At 58.9% G+C, this 24,998-nt stretch overlaps 1 protein-coding gene across 1 annotated transcript in view; it reads left to right on the top strand.

Moving 5' to 3' along the window:
* Positions 1–24,998, top strand: part of ZBTB16 (zinc finger and BTB domain containing 16) — a 62,495-nt gene that overhangs the window by 22,869 nt on the left and 14,628 nt on the right. The window contains 2 exon segments of the mRNA XM_075116209.1: positions 7,633–7,730; positions 16,731–16,817. Coding sequence (XP_074972310.1) covers positions 7,633–7,730; positions 16,731–16,817 — 185 coding nt within the window.

The following is a 24,998-nucleotide window of genomic DNA, read 5'->3' as shown; positions in this document are numbered from 1 at the left end:
GAGCAGCCGAGCTTCTGCTGTGGATTTATTTCACGCAGAGCGGGGGACCCAAAGGAGCTGGCAGGGAAGGGGGGGCGGGTGTGGAAATCTGTGCGTCCTCCTAGGGGTAGGCACGGGGGAAGACACAGGACTGGGACTCGTGGGAGAAGAGGATGCTGTGCGAAACTCACTGGGAAAAACAAACTGAGAGTAGCGCTGATCTCCCCGCTTTTGGCTCCCTTGGCACTTCTGCCGTCTCCCCCGGGCCCCCAGAAGCTGCAGGGCCCTCTTCCCAGGGAGCACCAGGACGGAGCTGCCCGGACCATCCTGGGACCCCCTCCCAGCACCTCCCCGGGAAGCATCCGCTGCGCTGTGCCGAACGCTCTTCCCGTGGCCAAACCATCCCTTCAGGTTAGGAGGAGCGAGCGGCCGAGGCCGGCGCTTCGGCGTTTGCGCTGGTGCTCCGACGGCACACGTGCTGCTAAGGGAAGCAGCTGATGAATATATTTTTAAACTTGGAATCCGTGAACCAGTTATTATTTCTGAATTGGGAATCAAAGCATCTGAATAATCGCGCCGCCGCTGCGGCAGATGTGCGCGGTGCTAAGGTCGCTTTGCTTCTGTGTCGAAATTTCGTATTATCTTTAAGAGAGCGCTCCCCCCGTGCTCCGCTCGGCGCCTCTGACCCCCGTGCCGCGGCTGCTCGGCGTAGCCGTCGCGGCGGGCGCGATGCCAAGCGCAGCCCCGCGGGGTCAACGCCGCCCGGGGAAGCGAACGCTCTTCCCTTCGCCTTCAGTACGTCGGCGTCGCCAGATGCCCGAAGAATGGGGACGGTGATTTTGGACGGCCGAATTAGCGCCAGTTATTCTAAGCGGGGCTGCCTGCATTAACCCCTGGGTGCCCGCGCTCCTGCCCCCCTCTGCTTCCAAAAAGTGTGACTTTTTGGAACTTTTTGTGTCTGTCTTGAGCATTGGTGGCAGGGCAGCAGAGGCACGGGGAGGTTCCCTGGGCCAGCGGTGGCTGCTGCCACCCGAACCGTCGCTCAATGCACCTTTGGAACAGAGAGCACCGTGCCGCGGCCGCATCCCGAGCGCCCTTCCGAAAGCCAAGGTGGGCAGATCCGCCCGGGTCCGGAGCTGGGGCAGCGTCTGTGCCCGCATGGTCTGACCGCGGCGGCCGGGAGGCGTTTCCCGCGGCCGGCTTTGCCGCCCTAGATGAATCCCATGGCTTCCCGTCGCGCTCACCCCGACCTGCGTGTGCCCCGTGGACCCCTCGCTCGGGCGGGCGGGGGCGTGCAAAGGGAGCGCTGCTGGGGAAAAGGCTCCGTCCCGGGAGATCCCGTGCAGTAGCGATTATTGAACGAGTAACACTGATCTGAACCCAGGGCGTTGGAATAAATTAAATATAAGTAATGAGGATTTGCTGCGGCCAGTTCTCCTCTTCGCAGCCCGCGCATGCCGTGCCTGGGCAGACGGTAAACCCGGAGAGTTGCCGCCCTTCTGCAGCATTTATCAGCATTTGTTTATGGGCAGGGTCTAAAAAAAGGTTGAAAGCGTGCTTTTGGCGTTTTGTGCCTGTTTTTTATGGAAGGTGAGGCAAAGTGGGAGGGATCCTTCCCTCAGCTTTTTTGGAGAGGGGAAGCATTGGCATCCTGGGGAGATGATGTCAGGGCACGCAGCACCCGGTCAAAGCTCATAAATGAGCTCATGGTAAATACAAATATTGTATGGGCAGGGAGTTCTGGTGCTCTCTGTTGATGGCCAGCCTCTCCCCTCCTTTTTTTTTTAACTTCAGGAATAGTAAAATCTCTATTTCCAGGTCCTGTAAGATTCATTTAAGTTTTTTTTTTTCAGGAGCAGTGGTGGTTTGGGGGCAGATTTTGGGGTTTGGGTTGGGTTTTTTTTCCTTTCTTAATTTATTAAACCAAAAGGAAGGTCTCGGCTCCCTTCCCCCTTCCCCGTGCCCTTAATAGCTCTCCCTGCTATTTTAATCCGCCGGGCTGGGAGATGAGGGCAGAGCAGTGGCTGTGCAGGAGCCGAGCCTCCCCGGCACCACGTCCCACGGTCGGTGCGAGCAGCCCGGTGTCACCGAGCGTCGTAAATAACCGTGTCGGGGGGGGTGGGGGGGTGGGAAATCACCCTCTCCGCCCCGTGGATGTAAAACTCTTATCGGAGGACGTATAACGTGTTTTGTGCAGGCGGCTTGCTGCCCGCTGACCTTGGCTTTCCACGAGATCCCCGCTGCAAATGAGATGTGGCACCGCCGCCTCCATCTTGATAAAATAGATCAGGGGATGAATTGATTTTCATATCGATTTACCCGGGCAAGGGAGGCGCGGGTGGAAATCAGGCGGCGGGGAGGGCTTTTGGGGAATTATTTAACCCGCCTGCGCTGGGGGTGCGAAGCCGCGCCGGTCCCGGTTTGCCCGCCCGGTGTTCGGTGCACGCCGCGGTGGGGACGCGCCGGCCGGCGTCCGCCCCTCCGACGGGGCACCGTGGTTATAGCCCGGCATAAATAAAATCCGAAGGCTCCTATAAAACTCTGTTATTGCTGCGGCACAAAGTTAGAACCGCTTGAGGTTTCTGCTCCCTGGCTCTCGCGCGCGGCAATGAATATTTTATAGGAAAGGAAATACTTAGCGTCTGAATCTTTTTATAGCGCGGCGGCTCCCGCGGGCGGTAACCTGCCCCCTCGCACGCGCGCCAGCCGCAGCCCCCTCGCCCTCCGCAGCTCCGCTCCGCCGCCGCGGGCTGAGCCCCCGCAGCATCCTCCCGGCTCCGCGTCCCCGGGACGCGCAGCAGGACGGGGTGGGGCGAGGCGCAGCGGGACGAGGGTCTCGACCTGTTGCACGGGCACCGGGGCACGCAAGCAAAACCGCAGCAGAATCCAGGAGGACAGATTTCTTGCCGTGCCTTTCACTTTCAAGCCGGTGCAAGGCTGTTAACGTTGCACTCACGTGTGTTTCTGTCTTGCTTTTAAATATTAGGACTCTGAGGCTTTGCTTGTGTCTCACGATTCCCATAACGTGTTGGAACCAGCTGCCAAAGTGCGGATCAGGAGGGCTCTGGGCAGCAACGTGCAAACCTCCGAGGGCCGTTGGCATTGACATACTGGGGCCCGGCTGCGTGGCAGCTCTGCGGATCCCCATATCCCCACCCAGAGCCCCGTGTTCCCACCCGGGAAGCTCTCTGCTCCGGGCTTTGCCTCGGAGTCCGCTGCCTCAACAGGTATATCGAGCAAAGCCATGCCGCACTAGAGCCTTTCCCCGGCAAGGAGGGGCTTTTTGCCTTTCCCCGGTAGCCGGTCGCCCTGCCGAGCTCGCCCCAGCCCAGAGATGACAAAGTGCCCTTTAGTTAATTGCAGAACGGATCGCCTGGAGTTAAAAGTTCTGATTTATACGACTACGGCTCTAACTGCTCAATAACACGGGCCCGTAATCTACTTTCATTTCAAACAGAAGGGTGATTTATGGGGCAGCATGCCGCTTTAGCTCAGAAATGAGGTGTTCAACATATGCTCTGTTGACATAAATTTGGAATTTATCGCTCCTGTCAAAACTGCCTGTTGGACAAAGGTGCGCATTAAGGCAATAAATGGCTCGGAATAGTTTTCTGTCAAATTTCCTAACCATTGTATTCACTCTGTTTGAGGGGAAAAACATACACTTAAAAGTAATCAAGCGGCCGAAAGCCACGCGTCTTGTTTGGCAGGGAGGGGAGGGGTCTCCTCCCCGCTTCCCAAAAGGGGTGGTGGGGAGGGGTCGGGCAGCCAGAGCTCCTTAAATAAAATTAGCAGAAGGCGTTTTTATGCGGGTTTTGAGGCAGGAGTTCGCTCGTGGTGGCGGTGGGCCACTTGCCGAGGTCTCTAGGTACCGGGGCTGCGCCGGTACCCGCGCCCCTGGGGATGCTCCACCGGGCCCCCGCGTCCCCCAGGAGCGGGCAGCGGCGTTTGCCACCGATCCCGGCCTTTTCACACAAAGCACCCTGTGGGGAAAACTCATAATTTTTACACCGTGCGGTCTCGCTGGAGTCGCCGTCCCTTTGAAGTGCTTTTTGCGGGGCATTTACAGGCCTTTTTAATTACCGGCAGCTTGCAAGGGGCCAGCCTCCCGCCCGGCTTTTGTTTGCCAGCGCTTGGTGGGGAGGGGGTAGCGCCCCACGGCCAGTTTATATCCTGCCTGGAGAGCCCTTCACCACAGCTCCGCGCCGGGGCTCGCTCGGGAAGGTCGGTCCGGCCCCGGGATGCCCTGCACGAGCATCCTCGCCACCCTGGCACACCTCGTGCCGGAGCATCCTCCAGCCATATCTCACAACCTGGAGGCTGCGGCCGGCTTCGCGGTTCTGTGTGCCTCGAGCGTTGCGTCGAGCGGGAATTATGGAGGAGAACTGTCTTTTTTTTTAACAAAAAAAAAAAAAAAAAGGCGCTTTTTGCCGTCGCCACTGCTCTCCATCCCACAAGCGTCTTGGCTGAGCTGCGTGGAGTGACCTTGCGGGAGAAAGGGCGTTTGTGGAATGTAATTTCAGCATCAGATCGAAATAATAAAGCGTAGTTCATCTTTCTGCGCTCGAGTTTGGGCAGCATCGGCAACAAGTGATGTATTTTAACGTCCTTAACTTCTCTCCCCTCCTCCCTTTCTAGAGGCGCAACTTTAGAAGCGCGTATTGATCTTTCCCCTCAGATCTTAACAGCCCGAGCAGCCGTAATACCTTGCTTACATCTGCCAGGTTTTTGTGCAGTTTTGCAACATCTCCTTAATCCTGCGAGCAGAAATAGAACATTTCAATCATATTTTGCTACCGGGAAACCGAGCAGATAAAGCGCTTTAAGACCTTGTTGAAAGGGACCGTGCAAGATGGCGAGCGATAAGATCGTCCTACAAGCAGGCGCCAAATGGAAAACTTTTGTTGCCGCTGAAATTTGTTGATAGAGATATTGCAAATAAATTACTCGGTGAGCACCGCGGCGCGCTAAAACAACGAGGAGGTTGCGCGACGTGGGGGGGGGGGCGGCAGCGCCGCCTTGGGTGGAGATGCGGATTTCCAGGGAGCCCCGGCACCGGCGAGATCCGTGGGCTCCTTGCGCCCGTGTTTGCCCCTCGCCTTGCCGGGGAGGCGGGCGAGGGCAGCTTCGCGGCGTGCCCTGTTCTCGCGCCGTGCCTGCCATCGAGTGCTGGTGCCCGTTTCGCCGTTACAGGGGAGGTGGTGGCGATTTGACCCCCTCGCCCCGGCTTTTGGGGATCCGTGCTGGGAGCAAGGCTGCTTTTGCTGTTGTTTCCATAGGCTTGGGCGATGCAGGGAAAGGAAACCTGTCCTTTCGTTTCTGCTCTGGTTCTTGAGGCTCACTTTACCAAAAAAAAAAAAAAAAAGGTCCAAGTTTTGCTCGAACTAATTAACCAATTACACTTTAATTCACTGAAAAGGCATTCTAGCCTCAAACAGGCGAGCGTTGGCACGGAGGACGCTGCGCTCTTCCTAACAAAGTGGTTTAAACCGGGCGTTAAGGGCAGAAGCGAGCTCAGCCCGGGCTGGGGAAGCATGACAGGCATGTCCCTAATTAAAAATGCAAAATGAGAAGGCTGTCACTTATTTAGCTGACTTCTTGGCAGCAGAAGTCTGTCAGGAGGATGGTGCTTTATTTATTTTTGCAAGGCAGATAAATCCTTTGGACTGTAAACCTTCTTGGCCTGAATTCGTGCATGACTCCTAATCCTCCGCTATGACACAGTGAATTCAGGACAAGCCTGATTAATAATTACATTATACAGCAAAGTTGGGAGTTGAATCCAACTCCTGCGCCTTTCCTCTCGCTCCCTTTCTGCTCCGCAGCGTTTGCTCACTGCCGAACGTCGCGGGGTCTCCTCCCGTGGTCCGGCACTTCCAGTGCTGCCATCCGGCATCCCCGCAAAGCAGGACGTGGGGCGGGACGTGGGGCCGGCTGCTTTGCACGCTGGCGAGGGAATCGGGCCCTGTGTGCCGTGGGGCAGGGGAAGCTTTGGGGCTCCGGGCTCCCCGCAGCTGCAGGGGATGCTCCGGCTAGGGCTCGGTGGAGCAACAGCTTCGTGCCGATAAAACTTACACCGGGGATAGGAAATAAAGCTCCCTCAAAGCTAAATCTCCAGCCCGCGCGCAGAAGGGGAGCGGTCCTTGCAGCCCTGCGGGGCTGGGGCCGGGGCCGAGCCCTCCCGCGGGAGCAGCAGAGGGAGGAGGGTTGGGCGTCCAGCCCCGGACAAGACCGTTTCTGTTTTGTCTTTGGCAACAAGGCAATAAAAATACCCTCGTCCTGTTGCAGAGTGATGATAAATGGTGGATGCGATCAGAGGTCGGCACGCAGCGATTTGCTGTGTTACTCCTCAAACGTGTACAAATACTTCTCTGTTTACAGCATCCGATTTTGAAACTTCGCACGTGCTCCTGTGGCAAGCCCTCCACGGCCATCGGTACGAACGGCTCGCGTCCGCCGAGGCGTGGCTCGCGGGTGGCAGCCGAGCGCTTGTGACTCGGGGGCGCTTTATCGACGCTGCTGCCGAGCGCAGAGCCGGGTTGCTTTGCGAAAGCACCCGTTTATCGCCAGCTGACACGGCGAAGCGCAGCGACGAGCACCCGTTCCAGGCGTTTTGGGTGCTGCGTGGTGTCCCTCCACGCCTTGGGATGCTGCTCCACGGCGTGGAGGGCGGGTGGCATGGGGCTGGGCGATGGCTGGCCCTAAGGGGGGAGTGGGTTTGGGAGGGGGGGGGTGCCCCTGGGTGGCAACGGCAGCTCTGGGAGCGAGATGGAGGTTGGTCGGTCGGTTGTCGTAGAGTTGGGCGACGTTCCTGCCCAGGGCTGTGCAAATGCCATCTGTTACTGGTTATTTCATTCGGTAGGGAGCTCTAGTCTGCTGCGGGTCGTTTGCTACCCAAAGACGGAGCATCGACACCTCCGTGGCAAAGGGAGGGAAGTAAAGCGGGTCTGGCCACCGTGGCCCAGCCCAGCACCCGCTGCCCACCCTGGCGGGGGAGGGGAGGCGCGGTGACCGGTACCCGAGCCCCGCCGCGGCTCCCCGGGACGCCGCGGGATGCGCGGCCCCGTGGCGCGATGCGGGACAGGGGCCGCGGCTGTGCCGCTGCAGTCGGGAGGTTGCACAACGCCGCCCGGGCGTAGCTCGGCTTGCGCCTCGTGGTGCCAGGAAACGGTGAGTGGCATGTTTCCTGTTTGCGAGCTGGTGGTTAAGTTTCTTGCTTATGATTTGTGTCATGCTGAATTTAGGTGGAAATTGGGATTTGGTTAGAAATGCATACAAACAACCTCTTAAATATTTTTCTTTTTTTAATTTTGTTTTGGAGTACAGTACCCTGTTCAGAAGCACTCGCTGCCTAGGGAAGAAGTTTGCTAACACATACTTTGCATTAACCCTAGAGTTCACATTTATTGGGTTTATAGAAAGAATCCAACTTCAGTACTAATAGCAAACGTTAAACAGGAGAAGGTGGTAGCGTCGTCGGTCCTGGGGCGTCACGCGGGACCCCCTGTTCGCGCCCTTCCTATAGCGCTTCCCACCCAGAGGCGACCTCGGGCGACGCGTAGGTTGTGTGGAATATCGGGAAGTTTCCCGGCCGTGTTTTGGGTAACCTTTGCCCGCCCGCAGGAGGACTAACCCCTCTCTCTTCTCCCCTAGGAAGCTGCACAGCGGGATGAAGACTTACGGATGCGAGCTGTGCGGGAAGCGGTTCCTGGACAGCTTGCGGCTGCGAATGCACTTACTGGCTCACTCAGGTGGGTTGGAAGGGGGATGCCCGGGGCGGGACGGGGGGACGCTCTCTGAGCCCACCCGGAGAGGCTGCGGCCGCCTGGCTCACGCCTCGTGCCTGGAGGAGGCGCGTGCGGAGCTGGCTGTACCCTCGCCGGGGCAGCACGTTGCCAACTTGTCCTCCTGTGCCCAGTAATTTGATTTATTTAAATTTTCTTCTTTGGAGTTTGTTTTCAGTTCCTTAATTGGGGAAATATGTTCCAGGCTAAGCAGCTCAGAATAACAAACTGCATACCGCAGGGCTGCTTGTTGTCCAGCCCTGCTCGTAGCAGGAGCATCGCCTTCGCTTTGGCTCCGGCGCCCGTCCCGGCACCGCGCTCCTCGCGTACGGGCGCCCGTCGCAGTTTCGTTGGCAAAACTGCCGTGGACTTAGGTGTTCTCTGCCTAACGATTCTAACTTGCAGGTTCACGTGTTGCAGGCCCTTTAATGAAACGGATGGGGAAGGGCTGGGATGCTGTGCCGGTGGGAAGGCTTGTGCTCTGCAAGTCAATGTAGGCTGACGTCCCTGTTGGGCCTGCGGCCCCTGGGACGGCTGGGGGCTTAATGTCAAAAAAAATGCAGGCTGCTCAAATGCGGATGGGAATCCTTGTCCCGCTCGTTTGAGGGCAAATCACTTCGGGTGGCAGGTCGTGCAGCCAAAGCTGCGCTTGTGGGTCGCTTCGCGAGGGAGCTATGTTATATTTTATGGATTTCGGTGTCTTTTTAGCAATTTCTTTCCCCCCCCCGTTCATATTTCTTTCCACCCCCCCGGCCCCTCGTCCACGCCGAGGGGCGCGGGGCAAGGACGCACCTCGCCTGTACCGGAGGGAGCGGCGCGGGGCTGCCTTCCCTGGGCAGCGGGTTCTGCTTTTCGGGGTGTCGGAGCTGGGGCCAACCCCATCCCCACCTTGCCGCTTTTTGGGACGGGCACTGGCTCCCCAGGGTGCCCGCAGGCAGCAGCAGCCTGCTGGGGCTGGTCCGTGGGGTGCTGGTCCCCCCCGGTGCTGGGGTGTGGGGTGCTGCCCCCTCCTCAGCACTGGGGTGCAGGGTGCTGGTCCCCTCATCTGGCGCTGGTCCTCGGGGTGCTAGTCCCCCCTAGCCAGTGCTGTTCCCCCTAGCATTGGGGTGCGGGGTGCTGGTCCACCCCCCAGCACTGGGGTACAAGGTGCTGGTCCCCACCCAGGTGCTGGGGTGCGGGGTGCTGGTCCCCCCTAGCTCTGGGGTGCAGGGTGCTGGTCCCCCCTGTCCGGCGCTGGTCCCCGCGATCCTGGTCCCCCCGCTCCAGCGCTGGCGTGCACGGCTCATGTTTGTTATGGTCGCTTTGGCTCGCGGCCCATCCCTGGCGGGCAGCCAGCTTTGTGGGTACAGTATGTACAGTGAACGCCGAGCCAAGCTTGTCATCGCGCAGGATTAATTATTTTATTTCTGGTTTTTTTTTTTTTTTTTAAATCCGGCGAGGGCGGGGGGGGCGGGGAGGGCTCTGCCCTGCGCTCGCAAACAGCCGCCGCGAATTCCAGCGCTGTTATTTATTAAAGCAGGAGACCTTTGCACCTCTCCCCTCGCCTCCCCCCCCGCCCCCCCCGCCAGCCCGGGATGAAGCGAGGTTGTGCCGGAGCGGCAGCGTGAGGGCTTGTTTTCGGCGCAGCGGCACTCCGAGGGCAGCGTGCCTCGGCACCGATGGGCGAGGTGTTTAACTGGGGGTTTGCCCCATGGGGGAGCATCGCAGCGGGTCCGCTTGTGCCCCCCAGAATCCACCCCTCCAGCGACCCTCAGTGCCCAAGGCAGCGAACGCTGTGTTTAGCAGAGGGTGGCATCTCAAAGTTCCCTAACCGAGCATTTATGGGGGATGCCTGATGGTAAAGGCGCGTTTAGATTAAGGAACAAATTGGGGAGCGGCCCTGGGGGGGGTTGTGGTGCCCTCGTGACACCGTGGGTGCCCGGCCATGTTATCGCAGCAGCCTTGCAGGTGCAAGGTAAATACCGGGCTGAATGTTTACACTCCAGTATAAAGCGTAAATATAAAGCCCTTAATGCCGTGCAAAGCCTTTCCCTACGTGCTGCCCGGCACCGCCTGCTCCTGACTGCAGATGAAAAACCTGCGAAGGCCATACCGAGAGTCGCCCCTCTCCAAGAAAAATGAATTGCCGGGGGGACCCCGGCTCGTCGGTGACACGGCTGAGAAGCGCCGTGGGTTTGGCTGGTCCCAGCGCTGCTGCTCGCCTTGTGGGCATCCTTGCCGCAGCCGGTTTTCGATGGGCACGCTTGCTCGCAGCCTGGGGTGGCGGTTACCGAAACCCCTGTTTCGGTGTGGATTTGCTCCCTGGGAGAGGGAGGAAGGCAGGCTTGTGCCTTTTCCCCCCTGCTCGCTTTGCCTCTCCGTCCCGCAGGAACCTCTGCTGTGGCCCTTCTCCGCTCTGAGCCGGGAGCGGGGGCGATCGCCGGCAGCGAGCGGGGATGCGAGCGGGCAGCACACCCGCAGCCCCCCGCTCCGCTGGCCGAGGGCTTTCCTCTCCACCCAGATACGCTCGATTCGTCCCGCGGCGTCGGCAGCGGGCAGGAAAGCACCGAGGTCCCGTTGGGTGATGGGGTGGGCTCGGCAGGGGGGCTCGGGGAGCAGGATGCAACGTGCCCGTGGGGACGGCGGCGAAGCCACCTGGGATGGAGGGAGGGAAGGGCACACATCCCCCTCCTTGCCTCCCCCCCACCCATTTTCAGGGGAGGGGGCTTATCCCGCCACCACCCGCCTCCCCAGTGAGCATCGCCCCTTCTCGCCCGCACGGCCGGCGCGATGTGTGGGGGAAGGCGATGTGCGGGAGGTGGGGGCGGCGGCGGCCCCCTTGCCCCGGCCGGGACCCGTGGCGGCCCCCCCGCCCCGGCTGGCCGGCGTCCCGCGCTCGGTCCCGGGTGATGTCAGCGGCCTGCCGGCAGGTCTGGATGTTCTGCCAGCGTTCCCGCGTTTATGATCATCCGCAGATGTGCATCCAAGAACACACTGTACCCACAGCAGAAATTAATGCAGGCTTGACTGCCGGCCAAGCCGCGCACACGGGGGAGAGGAAGAAAGAAAACAAAAACTGTTTAATGCTGTTTATAAATTATACACTGGCTGATGAAAAATACATTTCTCTCCCCCCCCCCCCACCTTCCCTCCCCATCCTCTCTGCCTCGAGAGCCTGAGCTGAGACCAGAAGAATATGGTTTGCTTTTTAGCTCCTGTTTTGGCTGGGTTCCTGGACCCGGCCGCTGGGTCAGAGCCAGCTGCTTTCCTCCCCCCCCCACCTCCCCTGGGCCCTTACCTGATGAAATATATTTATTTTTCACCCACTGCCACCTCTCCCCGCTCCCCCCCTTCGGCTGCCCCTTGTTTTTGGAGGCGGGGTGCGGCGCCAGGACCCCTCGCACCGCGTCCCTCCCCGCACCGAACGCATCCGCCTGTGTCGTTACCGCCAAACGCGCGTGGCCATCGGCGCCCTCCCGCTTCCCCCAGCTTTCTGCCGGGTGGGGGGAAACTTCCCGAACTTCCCCTGAGGCCGTGGCGCTGGACCTCCGGAGACGGGGGGGGGGGGGGGGGGTAAACGGGGCGAGAGCCCCCCCCCGCCCCTCCCCGTCCCTCCCCGCGCGCTCGCCAGCCATTTACGCGGCTTTTGTGGCTTTTTTTTTTTTTTAATACCGCTAATGTTTATCATTTGCCCAACAGGCTTGACAGATTTTGTTTCCTGTCGAGCGGCGCGGCTGCGAAGCCCCCCCGGTTGCCAAGGAGCCGCCTCCCCGCACCGTCACGGGCTGATTTGGTATTCCGCGCGGCGCCCCGCCGCATTTCTGTATGCAAGACAAAGTGTTTTGATGGAGGACGATTGCAGGAGTGTCTGGAGGCTGTTTGGAGTTTTATGGGCTGTGCAGTACGCTCCGTGCTCGCTTGCCGCGCGGGGCTGCCGGGGCTTTGGATGGGGTCTGTCGTTTTTTCCCCGCCGAGAGGAGGCTGCCGGAGAGAGCGGCACTCGCAGGGCGGAGGCAAAAGGGAAATTATGTAAGAACCTGCCTGGTTTTTGCTCCCGAGCTAAAAACCCGGATTTGTAAGATTTATTTTTTCCCTTTAAATACAAAAATACCCGCCGCTCTACCCATCGCCACGCGGCGATGGTGGCGCCGGCCGGCGGAGCTTGGGTGGTGATGGCGGCGGTCGCCCAGCCCAAGCCCCCGCTCGGTCACCCCAGGTGCCTTCCGCGGCCTCTCCGGGGCGGCCCGTGAGACGCTGCCGGAGCACCCCTCCCGCGGGAACCGCCCATGGGCCAGGCGCGCTCGGGTGATGCTCGAGGCGCTCGGCCGGGAGGACCGCTGGCCCCCCGGCGCCGGCCCCGCCGCCGTTCCCCCCTCCAAGGAGGGCAGGGGGGTGATGGCGGAGCGGCGGGCACGGCCTGAGCTCGTCCTATCTGCTGGCTTAGGCTGGCGCGCGGCTCAGGAGTCCCTCCTCACCTCCTAAAGCCGGTGCCTCGCTTTTTGTTCTTATATTCAATTATTGCCTTTTGATGGCACTTTGGGAAAGAAGGAGGCAAAGCCATTTGCCTCTCCAAATCCAACCTGCTCTGCAGCTCTGCCTTCTTTCGGCCCTTCTTGCGTTTCGCCGATCGATATTTTTGAGTGCAGAGATTTTCACGACTGTCTCTTCCACTTGGGTGAAACAGGGGAGAAGGGAAATAATAATAACAGCAATAATAAAAATCAAAAAGCGGCTTGATGTGGGCAAAAGAAGAAAACAAGAGAATGGGGTAGAGAACAGGCTAAATTTAAAATTGTAATTGGCTGACTTCCACAGGCTTGCGGGTGTTTTAATGACTCATAATAACTTCATTTAAAACCAGCTGAGCAGAAAATAGATTGGAGAGGAGCCTCAGGCCATTATGGATTTGTTGGGGGTTTTTTTTTTGGTTTTTTTTTTTTTTTTTGACAAGCTCTGTTTTCGGCAGCCAGGAAGGCACTCGCGGAGGGCTCGGCTGCTTCGCTCTCCCGAGTTGGTGGTCTGCCCGGCAGAGATTGTATAGAAACCGGGGCCGGCTCTCTTTTTTTTTTTCTCCTTTTTCTTTTTTTTTTTTTTTTTTTTTCTTCCCCTGATTAAAAATAGATGCCTTGAGGTATTATTTTAGCATCACTGTGGTTTGGTGCTTTTTTTTCTTTGCACTTTTGATGTGGTAAATGGAACATAAATAAAATTGTTTTTGAAATTACTGAATTAATTAGGTAGTAAAGCGACGACAGTGCATAAATTTACTTGGCAATTTTTTTTTTTAATCCATATTTCCCCCCCCTTCTTGCCAATTACAGCCTGCTAATAATACAGAATCCCAAATTTTTATTAATCCACGACGCTGGGGGAGGGAGGGAAGTAGATGTCGCATTGTACCGGCAGGGCCGTCATGCTGAAGCCGGCGTGGGGGAAGGGCCGGGGCGTCGCTGCCGCCAGCCCGTCCTCCCCCACCGCCCTCCTCCCCACCCGGCCACGGGAAATCTCCGATTTCCCATCCCTCTCCTCCTCCGGAGGATGCTCGCCGCTCCTCTTTCTCCTTTTCCCTTATTTCTTCCTACGGTTTGCGTTTTCGGAGCGCCTCTCCCCGCAGCCCTTTGGCCCCCATCAAAGCGGATCTCGCCGCCGGGGATGGGGACGCGGGGAAACGGTGGTTTCAGCAAAGGGTGAAATTGCTTGGGAAGGGGAAGGAAGCCTTCGCCGTTGCTGGCCCCGCCGCCGTGCTGCTCTGCGGGGAGAGGGGTGGGAGCCGGAGCCGCCGAGGGGCCGCAGCCCCGCGCTCGTGGCCGCTTTGGGGCCTTTTACTACTTCCTACCATCCAAGGCGCTAAAACTGGAGCGCCTGTTTCCCATCCCCAATAAAGTAATTAAAGCGAATGGGCGCTGGGAGGTACCCTTGGGATGATAGTGGCTAAGACCAGGCGAGCTCTGCGTGTTGAGACCCACCCAGCTAAGCCTGGCTTGGCGGGGAGGGCGCTGGCGGCCCCCGCCTGCGCCCACCCGAGCTGAGCTCGCTCACGGGGGTGCTCGCCGTGGCCCTTGCGAGCATCCCCTTCCTGAGAGCCGCTCTAAACCCCGTCAGCGCTGCCCATCCCGGCCAGCATCGCGCCGCGTCCCCTTGCATTCGGGAGGTGAAGTGGGCTGGGGCCTGCCCCTCCGTATCGCTTCGCGTCGGGGGCTGCGCCGACCTTGCCGAGGGGGGACGCCGGGGCGGCGATGACTCTGCAGATAGCGCTGGGCGGAAGAAGCGGCGGCTCCCCGTCCGCTCGCGCCGGCCTCTCGCTGCAGGGACCTTTATTAGGCAGGAGCTATAAATTTGCTCGCGCGGATATAAATGTACGGCGGGGAGGTTGGTGCCAACCGCGAGGCTCGCGCCGAAACGCGACTGATACTTGGCAGCACGCGGAGTCCCATCCCGCCGGGAAGATCATCCGGAGATAGCTATATACTGTAGGCGACACGAGGCGCTCGCTAAAAATACTCTCCCCGAACTTGTGTGTACCTTTGGAGGGGCTAATCGTTTCTATGGGTGTCATTTAAAGCACGGGGGGGGTGTGGGGGGAAAGGGAGAGGGAGAGAAGAAAGCCCCGACACAGGCTCTGGGTGTGCTGCCTTCAAATATGTCCTGCTCCCTTCAATAACAAACATCGAGCCGTGGTGGGTTTTTTTTCTGCGCCCTGTTATAATAAGCTCAGATGTTGGATGACATTTTTCCCGGTGACTCACATAGTAAAATTAACCTTGAACTATTTACATATTCAATCGCCGCCTTCCATCTCCCCCCCCACCCCCCCACCCCCCCCGTCCTCCTCCTCCTCCTCCTGTCTCCGCGAGCGTGTGTACATTACAGGAATCCTGGCTCCGTATCAGTTTTTGTTTTGCTGATGAGAAAAAAAAAAAAAAAAAAAAGAAGAAAAAAAATTCCCCCGCCTGGAGTACACATCTACTTGAGGGAAAGAACACGCAGTCCTGGCCTTTGGAAATTGGCAGGCGGCGTGCTGTTCCCGCGCTGATAAGAGGTACTGTAAATAAAACTGTACGGCAGCGCCTGCTGTAAAATGCCCCGCGTCTGTACTCATTGTTCTGACAGCTCCGGCTTTTTTTGGGTCCGCTGTTTTGGTACACGCTGTGCTTCCTTACGTAAGCGAGCGCGCCCAGCTCCTCCCGGCGTTCACCCTGTTTATTTTCGCCTCGCCGGGAATTTTTTTCTGCCCCCCTCACACCCCCCCCCCCCACCCCCACCCTCCCAGCCAGATGCTGGCTGCCTTTGCCCTTCCTCGCTGTGCCTCCGCAGGGCTCCTCCGCGGGCTCCCCTCCGGCCCCGGCCGTGCCCGCGCTCGGCTCGCGGGCACCAGCAGCCGCCTGCGTCCCCACGCAGAAGCGGGGGAGGAAAAAGCAAACCGCGTGTTGAGCGCGACCCCATCGCTTCCCACGCCGCAGTGAGCCCCCCAAGCACGGCCTCCCCCCGGCATCGCCGCGGGGAAGGGCAGGCGCCGGCGCACGGCTTGGCCCGCGGAGGACCTGTTGCTGCCGTGGGTCGCTGCGTCCTCGTGGATCGCCCGTTGCGGCGGTGAGGCTTGGGAGAGCCTCGAGTGGCGATGGAGAGTCATCGCCTTGGCAACTGCCGGCTGCGCATCGCCCGCGCCGGGCGGAGGGCAGCCCTATCGATCCCCGCGCCGCTCCGGCAGCTTCTCCCCGTCCCGGGCGGCCTCGGCACCCTTGGCGCTCCGTGGGCGAAGGGAGGGGAGCGCCCGTGTCCGTGCGCTGCGTCCCGAGCGCTCGCCCTTTCGGCCGGCGGCACGTGCGGGGGAGCCGCCCCGCCGCCCTCCTCGCGCCACCCCGAAGCCCTGGGGGTTTTTTTTGGTATTTACCCCTCCGCGAGCGACCGTGTGGCCCGCGCACACTCGAGTTGTTTTGAATGCAAACTTGACATCACGGCGAGGGCGGCGGAGAACAACATATGCACAGTAAACAGGCAGACTGTCGTATTGATTAACAGATGAGACCTCTATTATCGATCAACGCTTGGCGAGAAAATTTATCACTTTTAATTTCGCCGCTGCCAAATATTTCTGCCTGCGAGCCAGCCGTTACCGAGACAATTTAAAGGCGAAGGAATTCTCTTTTTAATGCATCTTGTGATAACCCCCCCCTCCCCGTCGCCCTTCCTGGGCACCTCTCTCTGAATCCCTCCCCGACAGTGGGGGTGGGGGGCGGGAAGGGCACGGCAGAGGCTGTCTGAGCCCCTGGAAATGGGCAGCGCGGCACGCTGCGGGGCGACGCCCCCCGCCTCGAAGGCTGCTGTGTCACGCTCGGCTCCTCACGACAGATGAATCAAACCTCAAAAATCTAAGGAAAGGGCCCACGGCTTTGTTCCGGCAGCGATGCTGCAGACGTGGTGTGTATCGCTAATCTGGTTTTATCTGGAAGTTACTTATCTGCTGCTGGGCACCCTGGTTTTTGCCTCGCCCGAACTAGCGGCACGTGTTGATAGTGGATTTGCTAAGAATTCCTCCTGATACCCCACCTCCCCCCGACCATCGAAGACGCCGCTGAGCTTCGCACTCGATCACACCCCTTCGGCCGCGTCTTCGGGTACCGGCGACGGCGGCAGCTGCCACGGGAAGGGGCAGGAAACCAATTACAATTAGGTCGGTTATAATGCTAATGAAATGCAGTGATGTTTAATGATTTTAAATCAAACAAACAAAAAAACCCCATCATTTCTTCTTGGCGAGCAGCTCTTGTAGCGCGTTGTGCTGTTACATGTGAGGAACGGCCACGGGGTTAAGCAGGCGGCTGGTTTTCGTGGCTGCCCAGGGGATTTAAAACAGGAACCCCCCCCCCCCCGCCCATTGCACAGGTCCTGCACGCCGTTTGCACGGTACCGGCGGCCGCCGCGACGTCCCCCGCGCAGGTCTGGGCGGGCGCCCCTCGAATAACCCTCCTCTCCCCTTTCTCTCCCCAGCGGGCGCCAAAGCCCTGGTCTGCGATCAGTGCGGCGCCCAGTTCTCGAAGGAAGATGCCCTGGAGACGCACAGGCAGACGCACACCGGTACGTGGCCCTCCCTTTCCCTCCTTCGCTTAGGCGCAAGTTTAATATTTAGGCTGCCTTTGTAACCTTTTGCCCAGCGGAGAGCTTAACCCTTCGCGGTTCCCGCTCTGGCCTGCCCAGGTCCGCCTCTTGACTTTAATTTGATTAAGGTAAGTCGGCCGCGTTTTCCGCCGAGCTCTGAATTGGCAACGGTTTTGTGCTGGTGCTGAAATCTCCGCGCGGCGTTTGCGAGGGGAACCTCCCCAAACGGCTTTTGCTGCCGGGTGTTTGCCGCTGACTCGTTTCGGTCTGGTTTCGCTGCGCGCCTGACGGCGCTGTCGGTGGAGGGAGGAGCCCGACCTGCCGCCGTGGTTACTCCGAGCGTCCTTTCACCGCTCACGTGTCGCCCTCGGTTTCTCGAGCCACGTGCATCAAAATTTGACCAGCGTGACAGCGCTTGGCCACCATTTCAGGTTTAAGGGAAGCTTCCCAAGGGGCAGATACCCTTGTCAGGAGCGTTTGGACGCTCGGGAGCCCGAGAACGGTGACTTACGATTCATTTGCGAATCCCAGCCTATGCTGATAGTTCCCCTTTTATAAAGCTTTTACAGGGGTAGTTGCGTCGCATCTGGAGCTCCGGGGAGGTTTCGCTGGGCTGCCGCGAGGCACGTGCGTGGGTGCAAGTGCCTGCCGGGCGGTCAGATTGCGCAGTGGGCGTGCAGCGGCTCGCAGGAAAGGATGCTCAGGGGCCTGGGACCCAAGGGCAGGGCTTTGTGGAGGGCTGGACACAGCAGTGCACGGAAAACCTCTTTCCCCCGTGCTTATATGTGTTTAAAACCCTGACTGGAGAGGTTGCTGCGGCCAAGCCTTCCCTGGCTCTGCAGCTTGGTCGATGAATTGTGCGTCTTGGTGCCCGTGCTTTGCAGCAGTGAATCTTCCGCTAAAGCACGGGTGCGAGGCAGCAGTTCGCACAGCACCGTTGCATTTATTGCTCAGCGTTAACGTACGCGCGTGGGAAACGATGGCGCAGCAAACGCAAGGTAATTTGTTCCCTCTGCGAGCAAAACACCGGCCCTTTCCAAACAGCTCCCAGCAGTTGGCTTCTGCCACGTTTCTGCTGTTGGGCTTCCCAGCCCTCCGGCGTAGGTGCCATTGGGGAGCACAAGGAGCTCTTTATTCATCTTGCGAAGGCCGCCTTGCCCAGGAAGGGTCTGCTACGGGGCACGGGGGAGTTTGCGGCCAGGCCGTCCCAGGTGGAGCCCGCCAAACCCCCGAAACCAGGCTGGAGCAGGGAAAAGCGCCCGCTCCTCCCGGCACTATATTGGGAGCGGTTTAACCAGGCACAGGCTCGTCTTTCGGTGCTGAAATCCCTGACAGATGCCGCTAACGGCCGTGGGTGCACGCGGAGGGGGCAGGGGGACGCGCGGGCACGGGGCGTCCGGCCAGTTTCACGGCGGGGGTTTGAGGAGCGACCGGCGACGCAAAGTGCTGTGTCACGGGGTGGGAATAGCTCCGGCCGTCACCCGATCTGGGAGCTGTGCTGGCCGAGCCCCAGTTCATAAATTGTAAAGTAATTGCCCTCCTTATCCAGAGCCGTGCCGCTGGAGGCTGGACTGTACAAATCACGGTCTTTTTAATAAGCCATGTGTACCATAGGTTGAGGGGGAGGAGGAGGCTTGCGATGGGGCAGCCAGCAAAGCGAGGGGACCGACGCTGCTCAAGGAGGAGCGACCCAAGCCCAGGCAGGGAGTTAAAGGAGCAAACAGCAGCTGCCTCCCGGTTTCCTTGTATTTCCTGGACCTGTTGAGCATCCCCAGGCCTGACCTCAGGGGTGGGTGCTGCTGAGCAGCTACGTAACGATGCCCGCACCCAAAAACATCCCACGGATGCAGAGCAGCTTTGCCAACGACCTTGACTCCTCTGCGGGGATTAAAGCCCCTTTGGTCGCTGAAACCTGGGGGCTGGACCGTGCGAAAGCTCGAAGGGCGGCAGGAAAACAGAGCGCGGGGGAGGCGGTGACCGAAGCGGAGCGGGTGTACCGTCCCCGCCTCCAGCCGCAAACACGGGCGGCTCGGTTCTGCGCCGGAGAGGGGCCGGCCGGCCGAAATGAATCGCTTCCTCTCCTCGGGTGGCACGCAGAGATCCCTGCCCTGGCATGGAAGGCATCCCTCCCCTGCCGTCGCTATAATTAACCCCATTCCCAAATAACGGCATCTCCCAGACCAGATTTTTCTGGGGCGTTCTCCCTTCACCCTTAGCGGCAGGTTGGTTGGCGAAAAACCTTTCACCCTTCAGGACATTAAAATAGCCCTTTTTGGTGGATGCACCGGTAGATTCCTTCAAGGAACAAAAACTGAGCAGGGTCCTTCTGGTACAGGCTGACCAAATGCGCCCACTTTGCCTAAAAAATAGGGTGTTTAGGGAAGGGTGCAGGACCTGTCTGCAAACGGTTGCTGCTTGTCCGGCTGACCTGCAGCCTGAGAGCTTTTCGGCAGTGGGTGGCCAAGATAAAGGGTTCTCGGGGGCTTTTTTCAGCATACGGGGCTGTTTCTTGGGTGAACAGTTACGGTCCAGGAGCCCCCTTTATATCACTCTTTTTTTTTTTTCCCCCGTTGCCCTCACCGCTCCTCCGAACGACAGTGCCAAGTGCGGAGGCAGCCGGTGTGCGTGTGCCGCGCCGAACGCCGCCCGCCTCTCGCGGCGGAAAACCTGCGCCCTGCTTTCCGATGCAAGGTAAAAAATAATACGGAAGAAATCAAAAGCAGTGTCTGCGTGTAAGCGCAGAGCTGCGTGCAGCCCGGTCGGCTCGGCACTGAGACGCCCTCTCCGGGTGTTCGCTGTCCTTGGCCCCCGGCCCGTGGCAATAGGAAAAGCAGCAACTGTTTTGGCTCGTCTTCCAGCAGCGCGAGCTCGGTGCCACGCCGGAGGCAGAGCGTGGAAAATTCCTTACCCTTCTCCTAAAGCGCAGAGGGAGAAACGGAACGCGTTGAGAAGGCGGCCCAAGGACCCCCAGCAAGCGCCGGCGGGGCTCGGGATGCTCGCGCGGCGGCTGTTTGTGCTACCGGCGCTCGGGCTCGCCGCCGACTTTTATAAATATCAGAGGTGACTCGTCTAGAGTTTCCTCCCGTGGGCCAAGGCAATTAACGGCGGCCGGTGTCCGTCAGCGGGCCAGCGCGGATTTACTCCTGACCCAGTTTCACGTGGGCACGCCGGACGCCTAATATAGAGTGTGTTTTCTTCGGCATGTAGTTGGCTCTTTGATTTGTGGGGTCGGCGTGCCCTCGGCTGCTCCGCAGGGGATGCACAGGAGCCTTCGCCCTCCCCTGCCATGTCCCTCGCGTCCCCTGGCTGGCAGTGCCGGCACTGGGACGCAAGCAGCAGAAAAGAGTTGGTAAAACCAACGTGTAACCAGAAATTGAAAAGCTATCCCCTTCCCTTTTCTCCCCCACTCTTTTTTTCTTTTTTTTTTTTTTTTTTTTTTTCCCGGGATGTTGGTAACGTTTTGATTTAATAGTTGGCCAAACACAAGGGTCTATTTTATTCAGAGTTTACAGGCCTCAGGGCTGTTATTCCTCCAAATTTAATAGCATTGAAATTGCAGGGTTGGCGATAATTTGCCTATCACTTTCTGCTCTCCCATTGATGTTTATTGTCAGCGGGGTGGAATCTCAATCCGATTCACTTAGATAACATGTCTGTTAAACATTTAGATAATTGTGCCATCATTAACTTGTCACATTATTTTAGAGATTCAAAACAGTCGTGCGGTATAAGCGGAGGTACAAAGGGAGAAGAACCCGGTGCACGAGAGCAAGAGCCCAGGAGAGGAGGCGTGGGTGGCGGCGCGATGCCCCCGCACCGGCCGCTGTGGGAAGCGTGGCCCAGCGGCGGCTCGGGAAGCTCGGCCGTCCGCTCTGCCTTTGCAGGGCTTCAGCCACTTTTTCCCCCCCAAAAAAATGTCTGCTTCTGTCGTAAACACACGCTGAGGTACGCGGTGATTTTTTTTTTTAATTTTTAAATTTTCTTTTAAATGCCAGAGCACTCAGCATTGTTCTGTTAGAGCATCCCAGAAGCCCCCGGAGTGGCTTGGGTTGGCAATGGCAGCGCGTGGGAGCCTGGAGGAGGTGGGGGGGGACCGTGCCGGAGCTGCGAATTTACGTTTAGTCCAGTTCGTTGCGTATTTGTCTTATCTCCTTTCTTCAGCTTCACTTCCTCTGCCTCAAAATGGTACCCGCCTGAAAAATAGCGATGTTACGGGCAACCCTTGCACTGTTTTTTTCGTTGCTGGAGGCTCAGGGTTTTGAGCAAGCGGCACACGGCGTGCCGCTTCGGTGATACGAGCCACAAATTACGCTGAAACATAGGTTCCGTTTGCCCTAGGCGCAGCGTGGTGCCGTGAGCCGTGGCCGTGCTGGCGCTCCACCTGGATGCTCCCCCGACCCCGCCGGCGGCTGCGGGTCGTCTTGGCGGTGGCACTTGCCACAGACAGCCGCCCGCAGTGTCCCTGCTCCGGCAGTGGGCGACTTGGGCTCGGGAGATGCCATCCTTGACCCCTCTCCTGTCCCACGGCTCGACCAGAGCGGTGCCCGGCCACGAGCAGCCGGCGCGCTTCCTTACCGAGGCCGACCTGACGTCTTCCTGGGATGCCCGTGACTTTCTATTACCATTTCACGGGACTCCTGAGAGTTTTCAGAGAGCAGCTCGATGAGGCTTCTGGGGGAAATACCGCTGGATAGCGTTTTTCTCCGTAGCTAGAGATAATGCACTGAAGTATTAAGTACGCTTAGAGGTAATTATCCCTCCCGCGCTCGCTCCGGTTGCGCGCTCCCGGCTGGGGGAGGGAGGGCGGGCGATGCCGTGCGGTGATGCCCAGACGATGCTTTGTGGCTTTCCTGTTGGATGCCGGCGTGGATTTTGGATGCTCGGGTATGGAAGCGCTGCGAAAGCCCCTGCGCGCGCTCCTCCGGCGTGCCACCGGCCCCTCACCCTTCCGTCAGAGGCTGCGAGCAGCGGACGCGGGGCCAAGGCGGGCTTCGGTTCGGGGGCAAGGATCACGGCTGCTACAGGGGAGGCAGGAGTGCCCCACGATGCACGGGGGTGGAGGAAAACAGTGCTGGGTTCAGACCGTGACTCCTGAGCTTAGGAAACAGATCTGGGTGGGCATTGCACAGGGAGGGCGCGAAGACGTCTTTCCTGGCACCTTCAGACACCAGCGGTGCCCAGCGGGAGTCCTCGCCCAAGCTGGGAGAACTGGATTTGGGGCCGGGAGTGTTGCTACCAGAGGCACCGCTGGGGTTTTGTGGCCTCAGTAGCGACTGAAAACGTGAAATGCCGACAGCGAAGACGCTTCCGTGGCTGCTGTGATGTTTTTGGGTACGGGCATCCGACTGGAAGCAAGCGTGCCGTGGGCAGGCGCCGCACCTTTCGTGCAGCATCGCCTGTAAATGTGTTTATAAGAACCTTGGGAAAATACTCCGTGCTTCGTTTTGGCCGCTCAACAGGGAGCGGGACTCGCTCGCTCCAGCCTTCGGCTGCGGCAGAACGAAACGAGCGCCATGAGCCGAGGAAGGGCAGAACAGAGCAATCCGAATGCATCCCAGATGCAAAGCCGTGAGGTTTTTAAATACGCTGGCGGCCAAGTTTATTTGCAAAAAGGACCAGAAGTGGCACAGACAGAGGGAAGGACAAGCCTCTCCTGTGCTTCCCAGCTCATGGCCGGGGTGCCCTTCCCACACGAGCCGGTGTCTTCAGAGGAAAGCGGGGTTTGCAAACGCCTGTTTCTATGAAAACGAGGACTGCGACAGCCACGCTTCCCATCGGAAGCCTCTGTCTTTCAGGAGCATACTTCACGATGCAAGCGGCCGCGCCACGGGCGGCCCGGGCGGTGCGTGCTGCCGGCCCCGGCTTCTGCGGGGTCTCGGGGCGGCGGGTCCTGGGGGGCGCAGCACAGAGCCCCTTTGTCTGACAGTAATGTCCTGTGACAGTGCTTGAAATCTGAGTCCCGGCGCGCATTCCTGGAACCAGGAATCTCCCTGCGCCCAAAGCACGGCTGCTTTTTCCACCTTTACGGCGAACGGCAGCAAAAATTCCCCGGGCTCCAAGGTGGGCTCGTGGGGAAGCACGACAGGGTCGGCCCTCGTGCCAGCGGCGTAGTCGCCGAAAGCAAGGCAGGAGATGGAAACGTGGCGGGCCCGCGCGTCCGCGTCCGAAACCGGCAGCCAATGGTCGGCCTTTAATTTTCCTGTGCAAATACTATTTAAAGCGCGATGAGAAAAGCCCTCTCGCTAAGCTACGGAGAAATCTTTCTTGTCCTTTAATTCTAGATGAAGGGGATTAGCGTGAACATATTTAACCTCTGACCCGCGGACAAAAGCATTATCAAATTTAGTTGCCGAGTGGCTCCCCATTTAACCAAACCACGGCAGTATCTCAGCAATTTTTTTTTCCTTCTCTCCCTTGAAAGCTTTAACATCCATTGTTGCCCCTGGAGCACGGGGGGACTTGGCAGCCCTCCTCTGCTCGGATTCGAGATGCTTGTCAGAGCCCCCATAAGGGAAGCCAGCGTCGTGCAGTCGCCGCCAGAACCCGCGGAGGCTTCAAAAAGCAAGTGAACCCCCCAAAAAAGCAAAGCTGTCTGTAGGTTGGGCTGTTTTCCCCCTGCTTTCTTCGCGCCTGCCTTGGCGCTGGCCACGCACCCCGCCTGCGACGGCTCGGAGGACTCTTGGCCATCGCTCCTCAGCGCAGAGCGATGCTTCTCGTACCCCTTTGCTCCTCGGGTGGCTCAGGGCAAAAAAAACGCCCTGCCAGCGAGCTCGGGGGTGCTCGGCGCTGCGCTCCCGGGCTTTATAGAATAGGGATGAAACGGGGGCGAGGAGGTGGCCGGGGTCTCCTGGTCCGGCGGAGGAATGCCGAGAGGGGCCTCCCGTCAGGAGCCGGTGTCCGTTTACAGTGCATCTCTCATAAACCCGGCGGCGGGGGCGAGGGCAGGGGGACCGGCCCTCCTGGTATGTGATTGATTATCTGGTATTTATGCCATTGAGGACTTTTCAGCGGCTCGGGGTCAGGGGGTCATCTCATGTGTCTTGCTGCAAATCCGCTTCCTTTTGTACAGTGCGGGCTGGGTGAGCAGACACACAAAAACAGCTTTTTCTTTTCCTTGGGAAAAAGGGGAGGGGGGCGGGCTGGTGTCAATGAATTTTTTTTTTCAGCCTTTCCTGAATAGTGTCCTTTTTAATTCCAAAGAACTTTTAATTAAAAGTAGCAGGAAAGTTCATCTCGACAAGGTTTAACTTACCTTAGCAGTTACTTTTGTCCCCCGGATTCGCGTCTCCCTGCTTTAGGAAAAAAAAAAACCACAAGAAACGGGGGAGAGGCTGCTCTTGGTACCGTTTTGCATCCCCCCGGGTTTACCGAGAGGGCCTTTTCATCTTTTCTCTTTTTTTTTTTTTTTTTAATGATGGGGGTGCAGGAATAATAAGTGGACGCGGCGAATCCCAGCTTTGTGCCTCGCGGCAGCCGGTCACTCCGTTAGCCGGGGCGGCCGCCCGCGCCGCCGAAAGGGTCGTTTCACGGGCTGGGATGCGAGCTGGGGCTCCACGGCGTCTCCTCGGGGCCGGGGGATGCCAGAGTGGTACCACCCTGGCCGGGAGAGACCCGGGAGTGGAGCTGGGGGGATGATGGCGGTGGCAGTGGCGATGCTGATGGTGGCCGTGGGGATGGTGGTCTCCCATGAGGTGGGACGCCGCACCCCAGTAGGCGAGCCGGGGGCACTGTGGAGGGTGGGATGTAACACCGCTGCCCAGGGACATCGTCTGCAGTGCCCCAAATCCTTCCCGGCAGGGAAAAACGTGCACCCGCCGTGATGTGCCGGTCGGAAGATGCTTGTGGGGGAGAATGTTTGGCCAAAAAGAGATGGCGGGGGGCGGCTCTCGGTGGGCCAGAAACACTGGGGAGGGCTTCCCCTCCTCGCTCAAGCTCTTTGTTTAATGATGGAGCGGTTTCTAACACATTGGTTTAACCATCACTGGGAAAGCAGTGGGGAAAAATATGTCAGGTTTTCGACAGACAGTCAAATTATTTTTTCAGCTGGTTTCACTCCGGGTTCCGACTGGGAAGAGGAAATCTGGGAAGCCGTCGCGGTGACGGCGAGCGAGCAGCTGACAGCTTCCCTTCTGCTGCGGTGGCCAGAAGCGCCGCCACAGT

Source organism: Phalacrocorax aristotelis, chromosome 22 (genome assembly GCF_949628215.1).
Source record: "Phalacrocorax aristotelis chromosome 22, bGulAri2.1, whole genome shotgun sequence".
Classification (NCBI taxonomy): domain Eukaryota; kingdom Metazoa; phylum Chordata; class Aves; order Suliformes; family Phalacrocoracidae; genus Phalacrocorax; species Phalacrocorax aristotelis.
This window is presented reverse-complemented; position numbering and strand designations above follow the sequence as displayed.